At 31.4% G+C, this 26,548-nt stretch overlaps 3 protein-coding genes and 1 long non-coding RNA gene across 10 annotated transcripts; 2 read left to right on the top strand and 2 right to left on the bottom strand.

The window, feature by feature from the left end:
- The first annotated feature begins 9,122 nt into the window (after positions 1 to 9,122).
- On the top strand, positions 9,123 to 9,830 carry LOC112758104 (rapid alkalinization factor). Its single transcript, XM_025806685.3, has one exon. It carries the CDS (start codon positions 9,262 to 9,264, stop codon positions 9,652 to 9,654), a length of 393 nt encoding a protein of 130 aa, XP_025662470.1. The 5' UTR covers positions 9,123 to 9,261; the 3' UTR covers positions 9,655 to 9,830.
- Positions 9,831 to 11,565: 1,735 nt separating this feature from the next.
- LOC140179686 (uncharacterized) lies at positions 11,566 to 13,153 on the top strand. The gene is made up of 2 exons (XR_011873479.1): positions 11,566 to 11,696; positions 12,296 to 13,153. It is a non-coding gene; the product is annotated as an uncharacterized lncRNA (long non-coding RNA).
- Positions 13,154 to 13,213: 60 nt separating this feature from the next.
- LOC112758103 (uncharacterized) lies at positions 13,214 to 19,032 on the bottom strand. 7 transcript variants are annotated; one of them, XR_011873474.1, is made up of 8 exons: positions 18,352 to 19,030; positions 18,224 to 18,286; positions 17,193 to 17,291; positions 16,972 to 17,086; positions 14,614 to 14,652; positions 14,417 to 14,524; positions 13,685 to 13,772; positions 13,214 to 13,584 (listed from the first exon to the last, which is right to left on the bottom strand). XR_011873474.1 is itself a non-coding variant. In XM_025806684.3 (7 exons), exons 3-7 carry the CDS (start codon positions 17,281 to 17,283, stop codon positions 13,529 to 13,531), a joined length of 441 nt encoding a protein of 146 aa, XP_025662469.1. In that variant the 5' UTR covers positions 17,284 to 17,291; positions 18,224 to 18,286; positions 18,352 to 19,032; the 3' UTR covers positions 13,214 to 13,528. The 7 variants fall into 7 exon arrangements, 2 of the variants coding, with proteins under 2 accessions (XP_025662469.1, XP_072075380.1); XR_011873473.1 differs by having other exon boundaries at positions 13,697 to 13,772; XR_011873477.1 differs by having other exon boundaries at positions 14,417 to 14,519.
- Positions 19,033 to 24,656: 5,624 nt separating this feature from the next.
- On the bottom strand, positions 24,657 to 25,316 carry LOC140180018 (secreted RxLR effector protein 161-like). The gene has a single exon (XM_072220401.1). The coding sequence runs from the start codon at positions 25,314 to 25,316 to the stop codon at positions 24,657 to 24,659; it is 660 nt and encodes a 219-aa protein (XP_072076502.1).
- Between the last annotated feature and the right edge of the window lie 1,232 nt (positions 25,317 to 26,548).

The raw sequence follows: 26,548 nt of genomic DNA, 5'->3' as shown, positions 1-26,548 counted from the left end.
GAGTATATTACAAAAGGCGGGGTTGCGTGGGATAAAGTAGGTAAAGAAATTGTTCTACAAGATTCTCATTGCGGTTGTGTTAACTGGTGTGAAGTATGAAACATTTATGATACGATCAGATGAAGATATGCAGGTTTTGTTTCATTGTCAGCGAAGTTTTCTGGAAGTGAGAATACACGGGCTATATGCCAAGTTGGAAGATGGCGTTGACAGTTATAGGGCATCGGCGCCAAATTCTCAATCAACTATCATGATGGGTGCCTCTACCTCGATGTCTGTCGTTGCACTTGATTGTCTGTTGGCTGATCCTCTATCTGTTGCAGTTGGAATAGCTAGATCACCACCTATGGTTCCAGGTATTTTAGGTGACGGTGAATCGGATCTAGTTGAAAATGCGATGCGAGAGGATGATTCGAACGAAAAGCCTGCTCATATCGTGGGGGACAGTGATGAGGATACTCCGAAGAACTCACCTTCACATCAGGGACCATCCAGTTTCGGGACACAACAATATTTCTATAAATCTATGAAAGTTACATTTGCATTTGCAATGTTTAAAATTTGTATTTCGACAATATTGGTTTCAAACATTTTATTTCAATACCTTATCCTATTTTTTATGCATTTAATACATTTTATTTTAGTTAAGAATTTAATACATTTTAAATTCTTAATAAATGCCTACCAAACCCAATTTTAAATAAAAATTACTGTGTATATTAAAATAGCTATTATTATTTTGAGCAAGTTACTAAAATAAATTATTTGCACATTAATATTATCGAATTACAGCTTTTAAACATTATACAAATTACAGACGTAAACTGCTAGAGGGGTATAGTGGTTTACGTTAAAACACAAAAAACAAAAAACTGCAGCACCCCTCCCTCGGTCTCTTCACGAACGCTAAAACTGCATAAACTGAGAGGACTATAGCAATTTATGCTTGCTTAAAGATGCCTATAATACCTGCAAAACAAATTAAAGGCTGCTAGGCCAAGATGAAGATGAAGATTATTTCTTTTTGTTACTGTGAGTTGACGATGATGGTGGAATTTTTGTGCATTTCTTGTAAATTTTACTAAAAAAAAATTTTTTATCAATTTTGTCATTTAATCTCATCTACCGTAAGAGATACTAAAAAATAATCATCAGAACTCTTGAACTTTTATGACTATGGTTTACAAATAAATATTTTTTTAATATTATTGTTAGTACTCTTTGTTAAATTTTAATTTTTATCAAATTTTTATTTATTTTTTTGGTTAATAGTATGAATATTTTTTTAGAGTTTTTTTTTTTGTGTTCATTGATATATATTATTGTATTTTTTAATAAAATTTTTAGTATTCATGGTTCATATAAATTTTTAAATCATTTTTATTAATATATATTTTTTTATAGAACTTTTTTTATTTTGTACATTTTTTACTTATATTCTTAAATTAGTATATATTTTATTTATTATTGATAATTTTTATAATATAAATTATATTAGATTGATATAATTAAATACAAAAAAATATACTAAAAAAGAGTACTAAAAAATTATAACTAAAAGAATATTAAATTTTAATACATAAATTTAAATTATTTTCAAAAGAAATTATAGTAAAAAATATTAAAATAATATAATTTTAAATGATATAAATTTATGTCTTTTTTAATAATTTTTATTTAAATATAATTTTAAATAATATAATTTAAATAATATTTATTTTATTATAATCTATTTTAAAACGTTTATCTTATTAATTTTCTTGCTGTATTCTATAATCACATAGATGCTATCTTCTTCAACGTTTATATCAACTTTCTAGCTTCTTTAATTTATACTATAGTAGCATGTATCACGAGTTTTGTTGATTAATTAATATATAAATTTATTCAAATTTTGTTGAAGGAAGTTAGCTTGTAGATTAATTCGTAGCGAAAAGATAAACAAACAAGCATGAAAGATCACATTATTACTGCAACTGTATAATTGAACAAAAGCATGGCTTATGTCTAGGATTATACCACAACTATATTTATACGCATATATTTTTAGGCAAGTATAAATTATTATACCCTTCTCGCAATTTATGCAATTTTGACGTTCATAAAAAAATTGTTAGAGGAGTGTCACAGTCTCGCGGTTTCTATAAATCTATAAAAGTTATATTTTTATATGCAAGGTTTAAAAGTTGTAATTCGATAATATTGATTTGTAAACAATTTATTTTAGTAACTTATCTATTTATTTATGTATAAATATATATATTGTTTAATTTATTTTTAATTTATATTTTATTTTAATATATATTTTATACTAATAGATGATTTTAGTGTACACTTATAAAGTATGGATATTTTGTTGAATTACCGTGTCTAGATACGATACTCGACACTCGTCTGACACATATTTTGCGTGTCCAACATGGTTTAATTAAAAAAAAAACTTCATCAAATATGTTTGGAACTTTGGATATACCGTCATCACTGCATCACGTATCAGCATGTCCAATCTTATTCTTAACCTATATTTTAAAATAATATATATTATTATTTATTAAAACTAAAAATTATTTTAAATACTTCATATAACTAAAAAGATATTAAAAATTGTTAAAAGATTAATTTATTAAAATTAGTGTGTTTTCATGTTATGTATGATGTATCCAGACTTTATAAGATTGTGTTTGGTTTAGCGTTAGAAGGAAGAGAAACACGTTTGAGTGAATTGAACGCTTTCTCTTTATGTTTAGATACTTTTTTTTTAATTTCTTTAAACGCCAACGTAGTTTTACTTCTTAACGTGCGTTTACAAGAAGCTAGAAATTGTAGTTTCGGCGTTTAGAAAATCACGTTAACATTGAATTTATTTTTTTCTTATCAATTCTACCCTTTATTTTTTTGTTTGTAGTCTTTTTAGTATTCAAATATTTTAAATATATAATTATATTTTTTATTAAATTTTTATTTTAGATCTTGTATAAAAAATTATTTTTTGTTTGACTCTGTTAAAATTTGTAAGTATAATTCTTGTATATTAATTAAGGGTATGCTACGTATACACCAAAGTCAGCCACCAAAGTCAGCCACCAGTATAAAATACATATTGGAATATAAATATACATTGAAAATAAATTAAATCATACATGTATTTATACATTGATGGCTGATTTTAGTAGCTGATTTTGGTGTACAAATAGCATTTTCTATTAATTTATTATTATAATATAAATTATTAATCCCATTAAAAAGAACAAAATAAATAAAAAACTAATTATAACTAAGAATAAAGTCATAAATAATTAAAATTTATAGTTTAAAATAATATTAAATAAAAGAGTATCAAGAATACTAAAAAATTATAAGTAATATAATATAATAAAGTATATTTTGATATATTTTTCATATATTATTTTTGCTTTTGATATAAAAATATATTTTGCCAATTTTTATATATGATTTTTATTTTAGTAAGTAAATATTAATTTATTATAAAATTAATTAATAATATCTATTTAAATATCTAAATTAAAATAATAGAATAATATAAAAAAATTATTTAAATTGATGTCTATTTTAGTAATTTTTTATCTAAAAATAATTTTGAATAGTGTAATCTAAATAATATTTACTTTACTATAATTCATTTTAATATAAAGATTACTAAACATAAATCACTTTAACACAAACTTATTTTTTATCAAAATTAAATTTATAAAATTAATTTTATGCAATTTACTTTTCATCAAAATCAAGTGTATACGGGACGTAGTTGTTTTAACTTTTAAATTAGTTCCTTAATTTATAACAATGCATAAAAGCCAATCATTAATTACTTTTAATAAGTATTTAGAGGAGAGAAACGAAAATTAAACACACAATAACAGGCTTACATGGTTACATAAGATATTGGAAAAGACAACTAATAAATTGTAGGGCCATCAACTACTACTATAATTTTGTACAATTCTATTATATTATTAAATAAGAAATGTTATATATACATATTTTTATATTTCTTTTATTTTTATATTAAAAGTAATTAATAAAAGATAGAAACAAAAAGTTTATTTTTCTATCATAAAAATACAAAAAAATGTATATAAAAATTAATAAAACTATACAAGCATAATTTTTTTTATTTAATATACTATAAAAAATAATAATAGAAAACAAATCTCATAAAAATATGAGAAAGACACGTAAAAAAATCAACACATACTAATATTACATAAAAATTTCAAAATAAATAACGTTATATATATGTCTTTTTGTCTATTTATATGTAAATCAAATTTATAATATTTGATTTAGGTCTAGTCAATATAATTCGAATCAATATTATTTGATTTAGTAGATAAAATGTTAAATCGACTTATATAGCTTTGATTTACTTGGTTAGAAACGTTGTTTTAACTAGCACATGGTAATTCGAATCAATGAGTTTCGAATTGAATCCATAGTAGATCGAAACAAGTGGTTTCGATTTACGTTCCTACTAAATCGAATGTGATGGCTTCAATTTATAGCCATTGTGTAACACTCTACCACACAGAACTTTATGCTTAAGTTCGTAAATCAGAGGTGGTGAGATATTACAACCTCTAAAAGTAAAATTGCATACATAAGCATATATGAAAAGAAATTTAACTAGAAACCTTGAAGAAAAAGTTAAACAAAACAATCAGAAACCGTGTCGCGCACGAATCGAAAAGAATAAAAGCGGGATAACGGAAAATAGAAGAGACAAGTTATATACATAGATAAAGAGTTCCAACAAGATTTCATAACAAATTCTATTCTCCACCTGCGAAGCAAAGGCCGGATAGATAATATATATATATATACCACCCAAAATAAACCAAAACATACATACAGATTTTGGTTTTCCAAAGTCAACATCTAAGAGGGACAAAATAAAAATTTATACAAAGGTGGAGAATACTACATACATACATACATACATACATACATACATACATACATACATACATACATACAGTGCCTTGCATCCTGCATCTGAAAAACAATAAAATATGTATGAAATGAGAACCGGGAGTTCTCAGTATGGTAAATGTGCCCATATAAATAATAAATAATGTCTCAGGAAGCCAGAGGCATTCCAAAACTTCAACAACCTATATTCATATCCTAAAGTTTTCACTAAACCAGAAATATGGTAACTATATCTAAGGATTTTAATTCTAACTCTTCGTTTTTTGTTCTCTGCAAACCTCCAATTTACCAAATGGAACAATCCTCAGTGTCACCTCCACCAGCATGAGGGATCTCTCAGAAATAAACACATACAAGACAAATAAGAAAAATACAGATGTGGATAGCAGATACAACAAATAGATCAAGTAGCGGTTAATTACAGTTAAGCAAATAAGTAAACCAATACAATGCACACTCAAACAATTCATACAAGTGCATATGATTCATGTCTACCCTATGGCCGATGAGTCTCATCTGTCGGTTATATAGGTAAACCCAACATGTTCGGTAGCAAATCCTGGACAGGAAGACCATAGCACAGAGCAAGTGGGACAAAATCGTAATCCTTGCATCTTACCCGCATAACCTGGAGTAAGGAGAACAACCTCACCCTTGCCTCTTACCCAGGTGGTGTTACAATTCTCGACTAGGAGCAAGGTAACAAAACTCGACCTTTGCATCTTACCTGACATCTCGAACCTTTACCCGGAGTAAGTGGACAACGCCATGGCATTTTACTCGGTATCTCAATTTATAACTAGAGCAAGTGGACAACGCCACTGCATCTTACCCGGTGATATATCTCAATCAGTTCCAATTTTATTATCAACATGCCCGGTATGCACTACTAGATGGAAACCAACTGCTATCAGGAGCTTCCAGTGCAGCCTTGATTCTGTTGTGCCTATTAGATATGACTAGAATATCTGGCTGAGGCGTTATGTGTTGCCGAAGGTGAGATTGAAAGAATGACCACAAATCTGCATTCTCACCCTTCACAAGTGCAAATACAAAAAGAATGATATTGGAATTGCCGTCCTGAGCAATCACAACGAGCAGTGTACTCCCGTATTTACTGTACAAGTGGGTTCCATCAACACTAACCAACGGCTTACAACACCGAAAGGCCTTGGTATACGGTGGGAATGTCCAAAAAAGCCGATGGAAATAAGGTGATGACTTATCAACTTGCCCACCAACTCGCATAGGACTCGTCCTCAACACTACGACACTACCTGACATCGTGATCTGCACACTCAGCACCCATCGCGACAACCCATTTTATGGCTCTTCCCAATCTCCATAAATTTATGCCACAACCTTTTGCTTAGCCAACCAAACCCTCCTATAAGTCAGTTTAAAATTCATATGTGCCTCTGTCACATTCTGCAGTACCTTGATTGACATGGCAGTATTAGCTCTAATCTTAGGCAATATGAAAGCCAATATAACATGGTAATTAAGTATCCTGTGATCATTGCATATTGTGGTGGCCAGACAAGTATGAAGTTCATTGTACTATTTTACCTCTTAAATACCCTGCACTAGCGAAGACTGATCCGAATCAACCATGTGCACTCGTTGCCAAAATTCTTACACTTCCCGTGGTACTTGCGATGATTGGATTCCATCACTCTGTATTCAATCCCGTGGCGGATGTTATAAGTTTTCACGCTTAACATAACCTCCTCTTTATCCTAAAACTGCTGTCCAACTTGGAACTCAGACAGAGCTCCTATATCCTGTACATCTCTGGCCCCAAATCCAAAAGGTACTCCCGGTAACTCCTGCTGTGTCATGGCATCCAAGTCCAAAGGCGGGTACTAATGAGTTCCAGAACTAGATGCTCCACCACCCCCGGTTGGAGTACTCCTTGTGATGTCATCATCATTATCATTAGCAATCTTGGCGGGCTCCATATCATCATTATCATCATCCCGCAGTACATCCTCGACACCATCTGGTGCTCCACCCTCTTCGAAGATCGGGACCATAACGAGAGTACCAGCTATGGCAATAGCAGGCTCACCAAAGGGTCAATTATCACATACTTCTCCGTGATGATTGTGGTTTAGATCAACTGCGAAGGACAGAGATGCAACTAGAATTGCCTCAGGTACAATCACAGGCACAAATGATAAGGTACCAAGCAGCCTCGAACTGGAGTCGGCTGGCATTGCTGATGATTGACGACTCCAGTTCGAATTTCCTGAACTACAGCCCACATCTACAAGCTTGGCCAATAGTTCAGGGGACCTCACTTCGGAAAGTTGGCGACGACAATGGAATAGAATTTGCAAATCTTTGTCACTGTCTATGACAAAGAATCATATTTCATACCATCACGTAACACGAAAATCAAAATTCTATAAAATAACTTCTCCACCGTTTCATATCATGCGGTTCAAGTTTTTCGATTATAATATTCTGAAACTTGCTAAAACTTGTAGAAGGTTTGAGAAAAACGCTCAGCAAATTCTTATCAATAAATTTTATTCCAGATCACATTTTTTCTTAATCGACCTTCTGTAGTGGACCAGAATTAAAAACTATCATTGCTTATAAATCAAATTCGTTATATTCGATTTACTAGTTGATTGTAAATCAAAATGATTCTATTCAATTTCCTAAGATTCATTGCAAATCGATACAAATTGATTTGATTTAACACTATATATAATGACTAATTCAAATTCAGTTACTTCGATTTATATAAATTTATGAAACACTATTAATTCATATTTTTTTAATTCGATTTAGTATTACAAAATTTAATTCGAATTCAATAAATTTAATTTATATATATCATTTTTTATTCTGAGACTTTTATATAATATTAATATTTATTTGATTTATGTAAGTACTTTATCCTCAAAATATAGGAGAATTCTATGGTGTTTATAGCAAAAATAAGCATAATATACTGACCTTACGTGTTAATCAGTGAGGATTGAAGGCAATTTTGTTTTTAAAATGAAAAAAATTAAAATAAAAGAAAACGTTCTAATATAAGTACATTAATGAGAAATACAATCATACATCACGTCAATCTGTAACATTTTTAATTTTATTGGAATTGATGCATTTATGGCCTCATTATAAAATAAAAAATAGATAAATTATTAGTTATATTTGAATAAAAGCTGAAATTAAAATAATTTTATTTATAAAAATATACATTAATTTAATATTTATTAAAATATTTAATTATTTTTTAATATTTATAATTTTATTAAATTTATAATTAAGTTATTATAATTTTTTAATTAAATTTTTATATTATTTTTAATTTTAATTAAATTTTTACTAATTTAAAAATATTAAAATTAATGAAATAACTTTTTACAATGCAAGTTAAAAATATCCACAATTAAAAATCTATTAGTCTTTGAACACATATTTTTTTTAAAAAAAATATTTTATTAATTTTTATATTTTTGACACAAAATAAAATAACTTAAAAAAAATAACTAATATTACATAAATTAATAAATCTCTCCTAAATAATATATTTTAATAAATAAAATATTTAATTTATTTATTTAAAAAAATATTCCCAGAATTTGTATTATTATAATACATTATTATTTTAATTAAAATAAAATAAAATTCATTAAAAATTATATTAATATGATAAAATTATTAAAATAATGTAATAAATAATTTTTTTATTAAAAAAATTCTGCATATAGACGTAATAGTTAGTTTCTGTTCGAGAGATATTTTAGAATTTGAAATTTTTTTGTTATAATTAAATATTTTTTTTTCATTTAAAAAAATTGGTCTCAAATTAAAATTTTACAGGTTGACGTAATGTATGTTTGACTAACTTTTTTAAAATATTTTTCTTTAATTTAATTTTTTTATTTTTATTTTAAAAAAATTACCTTCAATCTTCAGTGACTGACACCTAAGATCAGTATATCATGCTTATTTGTGTGATAAGCACCGTAGAACTTCCCCAAAACATATAGTAAAACACGTTTTTTCTCATTTGGACAAAAATTGAAATAAAAATACTAGTATAATCTATAATGTAGCAGGTTGGATATTGAGTGTACGCGTTAGTGTGAGTGGCATATTGGTAAATTCAAGTTGTTAGAGTGTCGTTGTTTTATCACATAATATAAGGTCTTTTTCATTTTTAAACTTGTTCCTCGTTCTGCCTGTGCCTCCTCCCTCTCTCTCTCTCTCTCTCTCTCTCATTCAGCCACCACCACCGCCAACAACAACAACAACAACAACAACAACATCATCACAGCAAGCTCAATGGCGAGATTCAATTCGTGTGTGGTCCTCGTGATTTGTGCGAGCATCTTGGTGGTGATGGCTTCATCGCCGACAACAACGACAGCGGATGCAGGGGACCACTACAACCCCATGGGAATGGTTGGAGGATGGGTAGCTTCCAAGAAAGGTTCAGGCTCCTCCTGCAAGGGCTCCATAGCACAGTGCATGGAAGCAGGTGAAGAAGAGTTTGACTTGGACTCTGAGATCAACCGGCGCATCTTAGCCACCACCAAGTACATCAGCTACGGTGCGCTCCAGAGGAACACTGTCCCTTGCTCTCGCCGTGGCGCTTCCTACTACAATTGCCGCCCTGGTGCTCAGGCCAACCCTTACAATCGTGGCTGCAGCGCCATCACAAGGTGCAGGAGCTAAATTAAAATTATTTAATTTCTCCATTTCATTTCATATATATAAAACTACATATATTTCATTGTTATACTTGGAGAGTTCAGGAATTTTATGTTAATTAATCAGATTTGCGAGCCACATCTGTGACACTTGATGAATATACTGTGTTCATTATTATTATATTAATATTACATTGTTTATTTGTTGGTGGTGGTGGTGTTGTTGCGAGGATTTGGATTTTGATTTTTGAGTTTTTGAACCTTTTATGTAAAAAAATAAAATAAAATAAAAAGGAATAGTTTTGTTGTTGCGGAATTACCCTTTTAGAATTGAGACGTTGCGTTTCACCTTGGTTCTGTTATGGCCAGCTACGTGCTAGCCTGTCCGTTTATGTGTTGGAATGGTGACGAATAATTGAATGTCAGCTCTTTCACCATTTCAATATTCAATAATTTCCTTATTATCCTTTTATTTTTCTATATTGTTTTTGCGGTTCTTCTATATCTCGAATATTGCAAGATGGGAAATTCAAATAATTTTTGGTAACCTTTGGTTTGTGGTTAATGCTTTGCTGTACGCGCCTACTCGGTGGTATCCCAGACCCACAGAGAGAGAGAGAGAGAGAGAGAGAGAGAGAGAGGAGAATGCTAAATGCTTTGCTTTCCTTGTGATAATCTCTTATTCTTGGGAATTGAATTTTGCCAATGCCTGTGTTTCTGAGATTTTTGTTCGGTGTGGCCAATTGTTCAAAATTGAACGTTACTAAACGAATAAACGTTACCTAACTCGTGTCTAGTGGATGAATAGACAAAGGCAAGAACAAACTAAACGAGCTTAAAGTTTTTGGGGATTTTAAATTCGATTTCTCTTTGGTGACTTTGGTTAGGATGCAAATTTTAAAGTGTTACTTTTACCGGAATTCAGATAGAATTTAAGAAAAGTTTAAAATGTTTTAGGACGCTTTAACTCTTTTCAAAACTTTTTAGAATAATTCCAAATTCTTATAAATTCTATATAAATTTTGTTAGTAAAATTTTTAAATTTACCAGATTTCAAATAGGGTTTAAAATGGAAGAATGAATGACTAGAGAGATGAATCCGAGGGGTGAACAAGTTGCCGGCAGAAGGATTTATTTATCTTATTTTCCCCCTTCAAATTAATTAATAATTCCCCTCATCTTTTATCTTATGTTTTAGTGGTTGTGGTTGTTAACGATGGGTTCCATCACATTTTAAGTACCAATTATACAGTCCAAATTAAAGAGCTAAGAGTGGTCCCCCGGCCAAGTAATAGTTTTACACATAATGGCCCCACAAATTATATCGGAATCTTTTTTCTAGAATTCGAAGCAGATGTTAAGTATTAAGACCTAGATGGCTAGATTGCCTTTCAACGCAGTTGCTTGCAAATAATTTCACAAAATGATGTGATTTTTATTGGGGGTTCAAGTGTTCAACCAAAACCCTGAAATTCCTTAGTTTGGAAGGTCGATGATTTTAATTTGGTAGTAATATTCATTACTGACCCTTACTTACAACTTACCAACCATGTACAGTAATTCGTATAACCTAACACGGTTTGGAATCAAAGGGAATCTTCGTCATTTAGCAAACTCCACCGACACGAACATTATCATTCTAGAGACACACGTTAACTTTTTGTGGATGCAAATCCATCAGCATGAGGGCTCAAAATTGGGCAATGATCAAATTTATTTCTCAAAGATCACCTAATTTTTATTTTGGTTTTTTAAAAAAAATTTTAATCAAAATTATCCGTAAAAAATTTTAAATTAGTCATGTTAGTCTTTTGTCAATTCTATCGTTAATGTCGGAAGTTGACCTGGAATGTTAGGGGTACACCTTAGCATATTAAACGACGTCGTTTTAAGTGTTTGAGAGTTGAAACCGAAATGGCATTGTATTTCTAGCAACGAAGACAAAACGTCAATCCCTCAACTTCAACCACACTTCCTTTACTCTTAGTAAAAAAAAAAACCCTGTTCTTTGTGGCTCTTTGAACACAGCAACGACGCTCCGTGGAAGACGACCGACGTTATTTGAATGTAAAAAACTTTTTTTTTTGTGTGTAATCTATATCCTATCATTGATTGCAAGAGAGAATGAGATTTTGATGATTGTTTTAAGTTAAATGGAATGTTGTTCAATTTTGTTCTAGTGTTATTTGTGCCTTAGTGTTTCGGTTAGCAAAGGAGCATGTATCTCTGTTTTTTTTATATATATATTGAGAGTAATGTGTTTATTGTGGTGAGTGAACTCTTTTGAATATGTTCAGGGTCGATTTTGTAGGTAATATGGTTTATGCTTGTTATTTTTTGAATTTAGTTAAGATTTACGTACTGTCATCGGTGGAGTTAAGCATGTATTAAGCTTAGTTTTTTAAAACATAGTTGTTTGTTTTTGCATTCTTCTCAAAGAATTTTGATGGAATGTATTGTTTTCCAGCATCTCTTCATCCATTGACTATTTTTCTATTGTTCATATGCTTACTAGCTTTGCAGGATAGCATGATATGTCTCTGCATGACTCCATACTATCTTTTAAATGCATAATAATAGTTTGTAATTTGTTTTCTATAATCAATAACTAACATTTATTATTAATAACACATAGATGCTAACATTTTTATTTTTTTATTTTATAGATGGAAGGATCTCCAATGATATTTGTGTTTCACCATGGTGAAAAGTTTAAAACTGATAAAAAGAAAAGAATCCCCCAAAAAGTCATTTTACATCCCATTCCACAATCCACTACCAATTCAAAAAGTAATTCCTCTCGATTCAAACCAAAGCTTACTTTTCAGCCCAAGCCAAAGCCTTGCAAAGATGTCCTAAAGCCCTCCAACATCCCAACTTGTGGAAAAAACAAAAAGAAGGTCAAGAAAGGCACTACAACAAAATCTGAAAAATATGTTAATGCAACCATACTAGATATTGATACTGATTCTTATGACTCGTATAAGAATGCTAAAGACAGTCTATACCAGCCTGAAAAAAGTGTGGAAAACGAAAACGGTAAGGGTGACAGTGACAGCAGTGTAGAAATTGGCAAGCCTTCAAATTTCAAGAAGGATATCCTACAAGAAAAACACTCATTCAGGTACACTTGAAAAGTGTAGTCAAAAGTGAAAAAAAATTATGCCTTAGACTACGGCTACGCTTTTTGAGCTACGACTACGCTTTTTGGGGTGATTCCTATTTGACCGTTGCCTATTCTCAAAGGCTATGCTTTTGACGTTTGGAAATAGAGTGCGTTTTTCAAGCAGGACCAAAGGCTACGCTTTTCAACTTCCAATTTTACCCGAGTAGACTACGCTACTCTATATAAGTGTAGCCCTAGATCCCTTATTATTATTTTTTTTTTATTTTCTGTATAATCATAACTGCTCTATATAAGTGTAGCCTTAGGTCTCTCATTATTTTTTTTTAATTTTCTATATATATATATAATATTCTAATAATTTTTTATACAACACAATATTTAATAATATTATTACATATATAGTTTTACATTTTTAATTAAATGAGTTAAATATTATAAAATAAAATTAAACACATAATTATACTAAATAATTTTTTTAAATAACAAAAATTATCCTTACACAATTCAAAGCCATAATCTTAAGAAGCAATTAACAATCAAAATATAACTTAAGATAATTTAAGTCACATGAAACTTGTATCACATATCAATTAAAATGCAAAGTTTGCACTCTATATCCGAAAAGAATTTAACAAACAGAAAATCGTTAATCTTCTAATCTTGGCATAATGACTAAAAAATGTTCTGAAATGCCTTCAAATTATTCTCAAACACATCTTTTTCATGCTGATCTTCATCACCATCAAGAAAACTCTTGGCCTTAACAATTGTATCAGTATTCATTCCCAACAAGAACTAATTTCCAAGCAGTTACTGCCCTGCTTACAGCTGCAGATTATCATAATTCAAAAAGAGAAGCATGTAAGGATTTTGCATACTGATTCACCACTATACGCAATCAATACAAGATTATGTTGAAGAAAATTACCGGGCTACTTACAAATATTCTTTTGACCATTCTCGCGACACATGAAGAAAACAAAATCATAGAACCAAATGAATTCTGAAAAGTCTGCCTGGCAAGAGCAACAAATGAAGCACGTGTTCCAATTGCAAGTATCAGATTAAAGATTAAAAATACAAGAAAACAAACTTGTTGCTTTTTTATTATTCTCATTAAAGCTGAATGCTAAGTTCACAAAATCATGCCAATCAGCTTAATTTCTAGTGCAAAAGGGGAAAACGGCGTTGTTTCAAAGAGTAAAGTGAGAATCATCAACCTAAATTGTAAAATTAAAAATGAATTGAGACAGATATATCAATTTTGCACCAATATCCCAAATGCAAAAGGAAAAATCATAAAGTAAATAAAACTGTGCTCTTTCCACTGTTATTTAATCATGTCACTCAATCAAACACAACACAACAAAACAAAACAAAAAAATTTTTTGGGGATACCAATAATGGTAGGAAAAACCATGGAAGCTGGAAAACAACATAACTAAGGGTAAATCAAATAAACAAAGAAAAGAAAAGAAAAGAACATTGCTCACAAAAGCTAAACAGAATTGAGGTTGTATTATTGAAAAGATATATGTATAGTTAACTAGTCTAGCCATTTAAAAAGTAAATAAAAAACAATCTTTTTAAATGAAAGCTAAGAATCCCAATTCTAGAGTCCTAGATTGCATTGAAGCCATGTGAAAAATTGGTCAATTACCTTGATAAAGGACATCATCATCAACGTCATCATCTGCTTGAAAGTTATCAGTTTTGCACTTGATATTGAACCACTTATTGACCAATGTCTTGGGCCAAGAAAGCTTCACTAAATAAAGGAGAGTAAGCAATGGCTATGGCAAAATGCAATTGCAAATGAAGCTTGGAAGCACAAATGTCATTTATTTTAAATCGAACCTTGCTTTTCTTGGAAGCACAAATGCCATTTAACAAATCCTGTTAGTCACATTGATCACTTCAATTTCATAATTCAACACATACAAATCAAGAATACGCACTATAACAAATAACAAGTATTGTAGTAGGAAGTAGTCAAATGCAACATATTTCAAGTCTTAATTTAGCACTAATTATTTCAAGTGTGAGAACTCATCATGAAACAGAAAATTATTGAACAAAAAGAAATGTCAAGAATAATACATAATATCATAATTAGTTTTCTATTTCAAAATTCAAAACAAAACTGAATACAATGCTATAAGAGAATCACAAATACAGGGGGAATTTTACACATGTATCAACACACTGGATTAGTGATGGCAACATCAGGAACAGAAGCTAGCACCAGGATGATAGGCTATGATGAAGGGTCTTGCGAGAAAGCAGAGGAGAAAAGATAAATAGATAAACGGGCAATAGACAAAGATAAACAGATGCACAAATCCAGGCACAAATTCAAAAGTGCAAAAAAACAGGAATTCTAGCAAAGAGAAGTGCACAAAACTAGAATTACAACAACCAGAATTGCACAAACAATTTTCAGCCATAACAACACAACTTCAAGTGTTAAAGTGTCAATAAAGCCCCACAACATGATTTTCAGCCATAGCAATTAACTTAACCATATGCAAATATAAGAGGCATAACATATTATACATATACCTAATATATTATACATATAAAAAAAGGGGACAAAAGAAATCCTAATATATTATTATTTATTTTAAATAGGAATCCTAAAGTGTACTTTGGTTTTGGTTTTGCAACTGCGTTCTAAGAATTTAATTTTATATGATTTTTAAAAAACCGGCTACTGATTTAGTACACTTCAGAAAAACAGCAAGCAGTAACCAATTTAGAAAAATCATATAAAATCCATCTTTGGTTGGATTCTCCTAAAGTTTGGTGTGGTTGAACCAGACTTACCCATCTTTCACCCAGTTCAAGTTCCAGAGCATTTTCACTTCTCTAGAAAAAGTTATGCCTCTCGAAATATGGTTTTGTTTTAAGAAAAGGGTGCTGTCGCAGCAGTGAACAGCCCTGCTTTCAGAAGACACAACTTTCTCTATAAAATTTTAATTGTCCTGAAATTTGGACATAAAATACTAGACATCTTAATATTTCATTCCTCTTTGGTTTCACCTCCAAAGAGTTTCAGAGTATTGAGATATGTGGTTTTGAAGTTGCTGTTCCAGAATTCGTACAGCATTGTTTCTGCAGAAAATGACCATTTTCTAAAAATCATATCTCCCAAACCACACATCGGAAAATTCTGAAATTTTAGGGAAATAATCTAGACATCTTAAGGTTTCATAAAAAAATAATTTCACTCATTTTGAGTGTCTAGATTGCTCCCAGTTTTGTTCACAAATTGCTGCCGAAACTGCATAATTCTGCAACATGTAACCTCGGGTTTTGAGAGGTCAAAAATTGATTCCTGGCTTTTCACTCACTCTAACCTTGCATTCTAACTTTCTTTTACCTATTGTAACTTGTTGGAAAGATTAAATCAGCCCCAAGTGCTCAGGATTAATAAATCACCATTTTTTGTCACTTTTCACATTTAAGCATACTCATATGAAATCAACAATTTCTGCATTACTCAACATAGCAATCCAGCCACAAATCACTCAAACAATTCACATATATTATCATCAATTTACTGCATCATATATAACAAATAGACCAGCATCATCTCAAATAATCATTAGCATGTATCATCAATTAATTCAATCATGAAACTTGGCTTTTAGCCTTTCAACAAATTCTGCACTCTAACATACTTGGATTTTACATGTATAAGCCTATTGCGCATTTCATCAAACAGCTCAAGTGCAAAAATCACCCGAAGGAGCACACAATCAATAAGCTCATAAATCAAACCAACAACATTATTAACAAAACGCGCAGGCTTCCTATCTCTATCTCAGCATGCATATTTCTTACCATAACAAAACAGATCATCCAACATTCAAAAACAAAAACAAGTCTTTATATATATAAACAAAAATCAATACATTCAAATAAAGCATCAATACCTTTATATAGATATTTTACCTCTCGAAAGTTATAAGCTGATATAGTTAGGTGAGTGCAGTAATTAACTACCACTTTTCAACAAAAAATCAGCAACTTCAGCTAATTACTTTCCACTAAGATTACTAGGAACGTAGAACTATATATAATAAGGAAACATCACATCAAATTAATTAAGATTAAGAAGAGAACTAGATGAAGTTAGTGTTGTTGGTTGGGTTAGCTGCAGCCTGGTTTTTATTTTGGAATTTAATCATGATGAATTGGAAAGACACATACCTTAGCTGCTCTTGTTCTTGCCCTTGCCCACCTTGACACAGCAGATTTTTGTTTCTCCACATCAAAGAACGAAACTGAACTCCTTTTAAGAGCAGCAAAATCCAATGCCTTCCACCTTCATCATTCAAAAACATTTAATTATTTACATGTATAAGATAGAAATTTAATCAAACACCTAGGGCGCACCAACAAAAAAAGGCATGTTTTCATGAAAAACTAACCATAGTTCCTCCACCACCACAGCACAATCTGCCAAGTTTCTTCTGGTACGGTAACTCCTATAAACCTTCTGCAGCTTGGTGGCAGCTGCATCAAGCTCGCTTTGGAGAAAAAGAAATTAACAATAACACAAAAAATGCTTGACAATTAGTACTATAGTAGTAGTCATAGGCAAGGAATCAAATTTCTGGAAGCTTTGGTGGAAGTTATGCATGTCTTCCATAAAGGACTAACTAACTATATATAGTATTTAAAAGAAACGACAATACAGGGGGGAATAAGAGGAAAGTTGCAGTGGAACCCTACCCTACCATGTTATTAATTAGCAAGGGGCTGAGTACTCAGAATCAAATAATTTTAGGAGAGTGGATAACAGGCTAGAGACTGCAGCAGCACAGATAAATATTTCCGTCCAATTCTTCCTACTTTATTCATTTACACTCATTAGTTTTATAGTAACCCTTTAATTTTAACGGAATTCCTGCACAATTATTATTTTCTCTGGATACGTAATTAAATAATAATACATTACAATTCTTTTTGTAAGGAATGGCCGTTTAATTGCAACAAGAAGGAGAAGCTACATAAGAATTTATACAGCTGTTTTTATCCATATGTAATGTAATTGACTCAAAACTTGGCTAATAAAACTCCTATTTCCAGTGTGCTTCATCAAATAACAGTATTATACATTCTAGGACCAAGTTTTTCCCTTTTTACCATTTGCTGTTATTTTTTTGACACATTTTAATTGGCTATTATCACTAAAATTCAAAGCATCTATGAAAAATAACCAAAAAAAGCATTTGAAAAGCATCAGAGAGGAATATAGCTTGAAGCTAGAAATTGAAAGCAACCACTATGTTCAAGGAATGCGTATGAACCAAGACATAAATCAAGATATTTCAGTGTGAAACCTGTTCTTTTCACTAATTTTTCCTTAAGATGCTAAACTAATTGAAAACCTAAAATTCGAACCCAAACCCCCCCCCCCAAAAAAAATTCACAGAAACAATTGAAAATTGATACATACCTTCTCTATCTTAATTAGCCGTTGCAGTTCATCATCATTATCAAAACCATACCCACTTTCGAACTGAAAAGTGAGAGCGAGTTAGAGAATGAGCGAGAAAGGGAGGATACAGAACAGAAAATGTTTACCTGGTGACAGAGGATACGACGATGGTGATGAGCGGCGACGGTGAAGAAGAGATGAGCGGCGACGGTGAAGAAGAGATGAGCGGCAACGCAACAGCTTGGCGACATAGCACGACGGTGGCGAGAAATCCCTTCGAGCTCCTCGCGGCAGCACAGCAGCCCGACGGTGGCAGAACGGCGATGGCAACAAGCCCTAGCAACGGCGATGGAGCTTCGGTGGCGACCGAGCACCCCCTTCTTCTCTCCTCCATCGTGTTTTCTCTTTTCCTCGAGCTCTCTCTCTCTCTCACTGGCGCTCGACAACGACGGCGGCGGAGCCCTAGCCGGCGTCGTCCTTTCCTTCCTTCCCTCACTTCTCTTCTTCTTCCCGTTCTCCCCCTTTCAGATTTCTTCCCTCTTTCGTGTGTGGGTGGAGTGAGGATGAGGGTGTATGTCGCGGGAGTGAGGGTGACTGGGTGAGGGCAAATTTTTGCTGTGTTTATTTGAGGGTGTGTTGTGCGCGAAAGGGTTGGCGAAGGTGAGGGTTATGCGCGAAGGTGAGAATGGCGAAAGGGTGTGCTTCTGGAGGGAAGAGGGTTTGCTGTGCGCCAAGTGGCTTGTGGGTGTGTTCTTCTGGAGGAAATTGAAAGGGGAACAAAAAATTTAATAAGTGTTAGGGATTTGCCATACATACATTAGCACCACTTTTAAAAGGCACCTAAAACATAATAAATAAGTTATTTTTTAAAAGTGTTTTTTTTTATACGAAAAGTGAACTCATAGATATCAATCTACGACTACGTTTTATAAGTGATTTCTATAATACTTAAGGCTACATTTTTTAAATGATGCTATAATTGTGTATCTTTTTCTCTTATAAAAAGGCAACATAGAGAAAAGCGTAACCTATTCATAGAATAGACTACGATTTTCAAATGTAGCTTAAAAAAGTGGCTGAATGGATATTTTTCTTGTAGTGATAATTTCACAGGAAAATAAGGATCTACTTCATTGGGAGATCGGAATAAAGAAATTGATACCAATAACTCTAATTATGAGGACCTTGAATTTGATGAGAGCACTAATTCAGGTAAAGACTCCTGTTAACATTTGACGATTTGTTGTTTTTTAATATTATGAATTTGTTTAATAGTAGCACATATTTGTTAATTATAATGGTAGTTAATTATAATTAGTTCACTTTACTGAATCTAAGTTTGTGTTGTTATTATACTTTGTTAATTTATTATACCATGTTTAATTGTCAGAAGGTGAATATGGAGGATCATCAAGGTAGATCTGATGCTAACTCGTGGCACTCGAAAGAATCGGACAAGATGTTGGACTCTGACAACGAGGAGCCACGTGTGTTTCAAAGATACAATGACAAAACAAGATTTGGAGATTTGAAGTTTGAGGTTAGTATGATTTTCAAGAGCAAACATGACTTTATGGCTGCCACTAGGGACTATACAAAACAATAGGGTAGAAGTACAACATTCATTAAGAATGACAAAGTTAGATGTATGGCCGTTTGTAAGAGTGAAGATTGTCCTTGGTTAGTATATTATGCAGTCAACAAACATGATGGATCATGGCAGATTAAGACTCTCGTAGACAACCATACATGTGGAAAAAAGCGAAAAAATAGGACTGTCACCTAAGAGTGGACTGTGAATAAGCTGACAAGCTGTATCCTAAGCTTAGAATGCATCCTACAATGAAACATAGGGATGTGTATGCTTGGTATGTTAGGAAGTGCAACATTAGACTGAACAATACATGTATTACAAGGGCTTTGAAAACAACTAGAAAAATTATGCAGGGTAATGAGATAGCACAATAAGAAAGAATTTGGGATTATGCACATGAGTTGCTCACAGCTAATCTTAGCTCTAGTGTTAAGGTTGGTGTCATTTCTATGCCTGAGGACCCCACAGTTTAAGCAACTTTATGTTTGCCTCGATGCTTGTAAAAAAGGGTTTAGGGCGGGATGTAGACCACTAGTAGGCTTAGGTGGTGCCTTTCTAAAGACTTTGCATGAAGGACAGATTCTCACTACATATGGCCAAGATGCCAACAATCACATACTCGTGATTGCACATGCTATCATAGATGTGGAGAATAAAGACAACTGAAAATGCTTCTAGAAACATTTGCAATATAATCTTGGAGACTACTAAGAGTTTAAATGGAATTTTATTTCGGACATACAGAAGGTAAAGACCAATTTGATTATTGAAAAGTTTTTTAAGGACTTTTATTATTTGTGTTATCTTTTGAGGACTGTTGTTTAATTTTGTAACTGAAAATGTTGCTAAATATTGGATAAAATTATTGCTGAGATTATGTAAGAAAATGTTGAAAGGCCCCAAAAACTGAAAGTTATGAAGGGAAGAGCCAGAGAAAATGGCTTCCCTAAAGTTGTTGCAGCATTAACAGCTCCTCTTTCTACTGAAATCATTAGGGGAATTAGTTCTGTCACTGTCAAAAAATTTGTTGACTTTATAACTTTTATTCCTATTCCAGAATTCAAGCATCCTAGGAAGAAAGATAAAGTTACTTGATGTTGATTTTTGAACATTATGTAATTAGGACTAGTAACATTTTTTTGTATAGGACTCTCTTATTGTCGTTAAAAATATTGTGGTTGGTTTTATTGTTAAGACTATTTTCTTGGTTTAGCCCTTTGATTAAGATATTGATAGTAATATAGACCAATATGGTTAACATTTTGGATATGGATCAAATAATTACAATCAAACAATGTTGTTGTTTCAATTTTACTATATGGAAATATCTAATTTATCTATATATCATAGGAATCTTGTGCAATTTATTAGAGTTGTGTAATGTGTTAACTGATTTCATACAGTGTTAATTTTAATACCTATTTTTAAGTTCAATTAAGCAGCTTATAATATTTAAAGGATAATCTTGCTAAAAGTAAATTTAATAAACAAGTTGCTCAATTCATTGCTAAATTGAATAAAATCAGACGTATCTATTCGTTCTTGTACATAGCACATTATATACCTAATTAAAGTTAAAATTTTTATAGCATTATTACTTGAAAATACAAAATATACAAATTAATCCACAACTAAAATCATAATTATCAACCTCATGAACATAAAGGTTATTAGCATTCTTATAAACCTGACTTCTACTTCCAAACTACCTGTTCTCCATGCAATGTTCACTTTTCACTCATCATGATTGCTCTCAACTTTTGCATTAGTTTTTGCATCTCCATTTTCTCCATCATATTCATCTTCATTAACCTACTTGAGGAAGTTACAATGGCTGTCCTTCTGCAGAAATTTAAGGACTATTATGATTGGAAACCCCCACAACTAGTAAGAATATTGAAGATGAAGGAATTCATAAGAACAACTCCCCGGTATCTTGGATATGCATGAAAATTTATCTGGGTTCTCTAAAGTAATAGATTTCTTAATCAATGTCTTCAGCTCACAATGACATATTAGATCTTTATTCTTCTTCTTTCTTTGCATAAACGAGCTGAACCCATAATTACCAAGTGAGTGAGAAGACGCCCCATGACGACAACCTCCGTTTCCACCACCCATCATACTGGCAACCTCTAATATTAATCTCTGAACCTCTGCAACTTCACTCCAACGTAAGGGGTATATGTGCACTATGATAGGATTAGGATTTATTAGATACTCGTTAGGGTTTATTAGATAGGGATTAATTTGACGAAATTTCATAAAGTTATTGTGCTGGCAAATAATTGGGATATATGAGGGTGTGTTGACATAGATCTTAACGTTCCACGTCAGCTTCCGTTAACGGCATTAGCGATGGAATTGACGGAATGACTAATGTGACTAACTTAAAATTTTTTAGGAATGATTTTTATTCAAAAAAAATTGGGGAGCAAAATAGAGATTACGTGATCTTTCAGAGACCAATTTGATTGTTTACTCTACAAAATTAATGGATGCAATTTTATTGAATTTAATACTTACTTCAATTATAATTTGGAATTACTCTGTTGCATTTGCTACATCATGCAAAGAGCATTGTCCATGTATATAGGTAAGCATTCTAAGGTATTATCTAAAATCTGGAATGGTAGTTTTTTCGAATAGACAGTGGGAGCACCTGCAAAAAATTTCGATGGCTAAGTCAGCAAAATTTAAACAGGTTTAAAGTGAGAATGAATTGAAAAAAAGATCTGAATGTTAGGGTATTTTGTAGAGTAACAAAGTAAACTTTAATTATATTTTGAAGATGACTTATGAAATCATGGGTGATTATTCCTGTAGTGGTGATAACCACAGTACTAAGGTAGCATTAATGTGTTCTCCAAATTTGGTTGATACGGATTTGAGGACATGTATCTAAGTCAGTTCGACTTTGTGGATGAGGATATGTAGGCTGGTTTTGCCATTGTTGGGCCGATTTTGCATGGTCCATTTTTGAATATAACTTGTCCGCTAATAAAAATGCAGAGTGAGTTTATATTCGGTAAGTCTAGGTATGAACAATAAACTATTAGAAAATGAGAAAAATAAACAGAAAAAAATTATTTAATGTTTCAATGATATTTAAGATTAGAGACGATCCAATCTATTTGACAAAAAAATTTGTTTTTTTCACATTTTAAAATTTCTGATAGAATGAAGTAGAAATTCATATTCATTTTATTGTATTTTTGTTTTTGCTCACACTTTGGCATATTAGAAATAATGCGTCTTTTCAATTCTTTTTAATAAAATTATATTAAAAAATCTTATTAAAACTTATAATTCTATTCCATACTAAAATATTCATATGGCTAAATAAAATAAGCATAAAGAAGAAACGGATGACTAAATAAAATAAGACAAATTATTTAGTGTTTATAAGTTTGGTGTGGAATTTACCGAACTTACTTTTTATGATAAATTTTAAATATTTAAAAATTATTTATTATATATTTTTTAAATTGATTATTAATATTTATTATTTTTGAATAAATTAAATAACTATATATAAGTACCATAACAAGCACCTTACAATAACTAGAGAAATTATTTTACTTTTGCACTGTTGTTTTTAATAATGACTTTTACACGGTTTATTCTAGGTGTTTTTTTTTTTTTTGGTCAGGGGTTTATTCAAGTTCATCTCATTTTTTTTTTATGTTCATGGCTTTTCCCTTTGGGCTACGAATCAAATAGATGTTGGGTATATTAGTATGAGAAAATGCCAAATCTTATATTTGTGTAGTGATTTCAAGACACGATTAGATTGCTTTCTTTAGAGAGATATTTGTCCCCACACTTAGTTGCTATAAGGTTGATGACAATACTCTCCCAGGATACAATGAAACCTAAGAATTTCTTAATTAGCAATAGTAAGAAATTTCCAACTCTCTTGAACAAAGAAAATCTCTTAATAGTTGAGTAAATTGTACACTTAGTACTTTTTTATTTCTGAAATAGTGGATAAAGACTTATTTATACATATTGCACGTAGTAATTATGATTAGTTACGTATACAAATGGTTGTGTCTTTTCTATTGCCAATAGATACAATATTTTGAACATACACAATTCTTAAAGAGTTGTGTCCCTTTAGCCAATAGACACAATATTTTTTGAACATACACAATCCTTAAAGAGTAGTGTCCCTTTAGCCAATGGGCACAATATTTTGAACATACACAATCCTTAAAAGATTGTGTCCCTTCAACCAAATGGTACTAAACGGTTAGTAACCGTTTATTAATATTAATAATAATATCAATAATATTAATATTATTGATTAATAAAATTTGTAAATGCCCTTCAATTCCCCACTATTTACAAAATTTAAATGTCATACAAGTATATGTATAAAGAATGTGTCACTAAGATTAAACATTCTTTTAGTGTAAATTTTAAAGTTCTAACGAAGTAATAGGTGTCTAATCGATTAAACCTATACTCCATATGCTAGTACCAAAAATCACACACATTACTTATACCCTCCAAGTTCAAGAGTTTACAATTTTAAGCACTTATATGGCCTTGTGCTCATCTTGGTTTCATGAATATTTACGAGAATAAAACCTCTAAAATTCTCGATTAGAGCGGCACCACTCTTATATTCATGTAGGTGGAATCTTTTGATAGATAATATTATCATTCCATTAAGAGTTTAAACTCACCCTCCTAATTTATTGTAAATAGCACTAAATCATATACCTTAGTGCTCCAATTGCTAAATAACTTGTTATTACCCATTAAACCTTGAAACTAGTGGTCTACTAGAATAAGGTTGGGTTCCCATCATTTAGCAATAATAGGTTTTAATCTCATTTTAGCAGTAGTTTATTTGATTTTATCCCTTGACAAACCTTTAGTCAAAGGGTCTGCTAAATTTCCTTGAGATCTTACATAAGTAATGGTAATTACACCATCATCTATTAGTTGCCTCACAAATTCATGTCTCAAACATATATGTCTAGACTTTCCATTATAAACCTTATTATATGTTCGAGACATGGTTGATTCACTATGACAGAATATTGAAATGGCTGTCGTCTGCTGTGGCCACAGCTTTATATCATATAATAGATTTCTTAACCATTCTGCTTTTTTACCTGCGACTGATAAAGCTACAAACTCAGCCTCCATAATAGAATGTGTAATACATGTTTGTTTCTTTGAGGCCCAACTTATTGCTCCACCACCTATGGTGAAAATCCATCCTAAAGTGAATTTGTTGTCACTAAGATTTGTAATCCAACTTGCGTTGGAATAACCTTTTAAAACTGCGGGATAATCACTATAATGTAATCCCAAGTTTATGGTTTTCTTGAGATAACCAAAAACTCTTGTTATAGCTTTCCAATGTTGATTGCTAGGCTTTCCTGTAAACCTTGATAATTTGCACACAGCAAATGCTACATCAGGTCTAGTACAATGCATTGCATACATTAAACTTCCTATAGCACTAGCATATTCTAATTGTGCTATAGGTCTTCCCATGTTTCCTTCTAATTTATGATTAGGATCATACGGTGTATTGGATTCTTTAATTGTGAGATGATCAAACTTTTCCAATACCTTTTTGATATAATGAGATTGACTTAAAGTAAAGCCAACTTCATTCTTATGCACCTTTATACGTAATATTATATCAACTTCATTCAAATCCTTTATCTTGAATTTAGAAGTTAGATACTCTTTCGTTATACGAATTCCTTCTAAATTTGTTCCGATGATTAACATATCATCAACATATAAACAAATGATTACTCCATAATCTTTAGTAAATTTTGAGTAAATACATTTATCCGCACTATTATGTGAGAAGCCATTTGATAACACCATTGAATCAAACTTCTCATGCCATTGTTTAGGCGCTTGTTTTAATCCATACAAAGACTTAATTAATTTGAAAACTTTCTTTTTATTTTCGGGTAGCACATAGCTTTCCAGTTGCTCCATATATATTTTTTGTGAAACGTTAGTATCATTTTGGGGATATTCTAAATTAGAAGTTGAATAATTGATAAATTTATTTTCAATAAATTCTACCTCTCTTAATTCAACAAATACATTAGACACTAAGTCTAATATTTATATGCTTTAGAATTTTGAGCATATACTATAAAAGTGCCTTTTATGGCTCTTGGCCCCAATTTGGTTCTCTTTTGATCAGGAACTCGATAAAAGGCTAAACACCCCCACACTTTAAGATAATTTAATTATGTTTCTTTCCTTTCCAAATTTCATAAGGAGAAACCTTTCTATGTCTTGATGGTATCTTATTATGGATATGACATGATGTCAATAATGCTTCACCCACAAATTGTAAGCCAATTTTGCATTTAGTAACATTGAATTAACCATATCCACTAAGGTACGATTTTTCCTTTTCGCCAAAACATTTTGTTGCAGAGTATATGGAGCGGAAGATTGATGCACAATATTATGTAATTCACAAAAGTGATCAAATTCATTAGAAGAAAAAAAAATATTCTTCACCTTGCAGTGATTCAGGGATCACCATTTATAGATCATGAAGTCTACTTACAAGGATTTGTAATTCATGAATTTGATCCATAACAGGCATAGTATCATTCATAATAAATTTGATATATTTTATCATAATAAACTTATCTGTTACTTGTCGTTTAGTATTGTACTTTTCTTCCAAAGATTTCCAAATCTCCAATGGTGATTGAATTAACATATGACCTCAACATGCAAAAGTA

The sequence above is a fragment of the Arachis hypogaea genome, chromosome 16 (genome assembly GCF_003086295.3).
Source record: "Arachis hypogaea cultivar Tifrunner chromosome 16, arahy.Tifrunner.gnm2.J5K5, whole genome shotgun sequence".
Classification (NCBI taxonomy): domain Eukaryota; kingdom Viridiplantae; phylum Streptophyta; class Magnoliopsida; order Fabales; family Fabaceae; genus Arachis; species Arachis hypogaea.
Note: the sequence above shows the minus strand (reverse complement) of the source record. Positions and strands in the feature narration are given on the sequence as shown.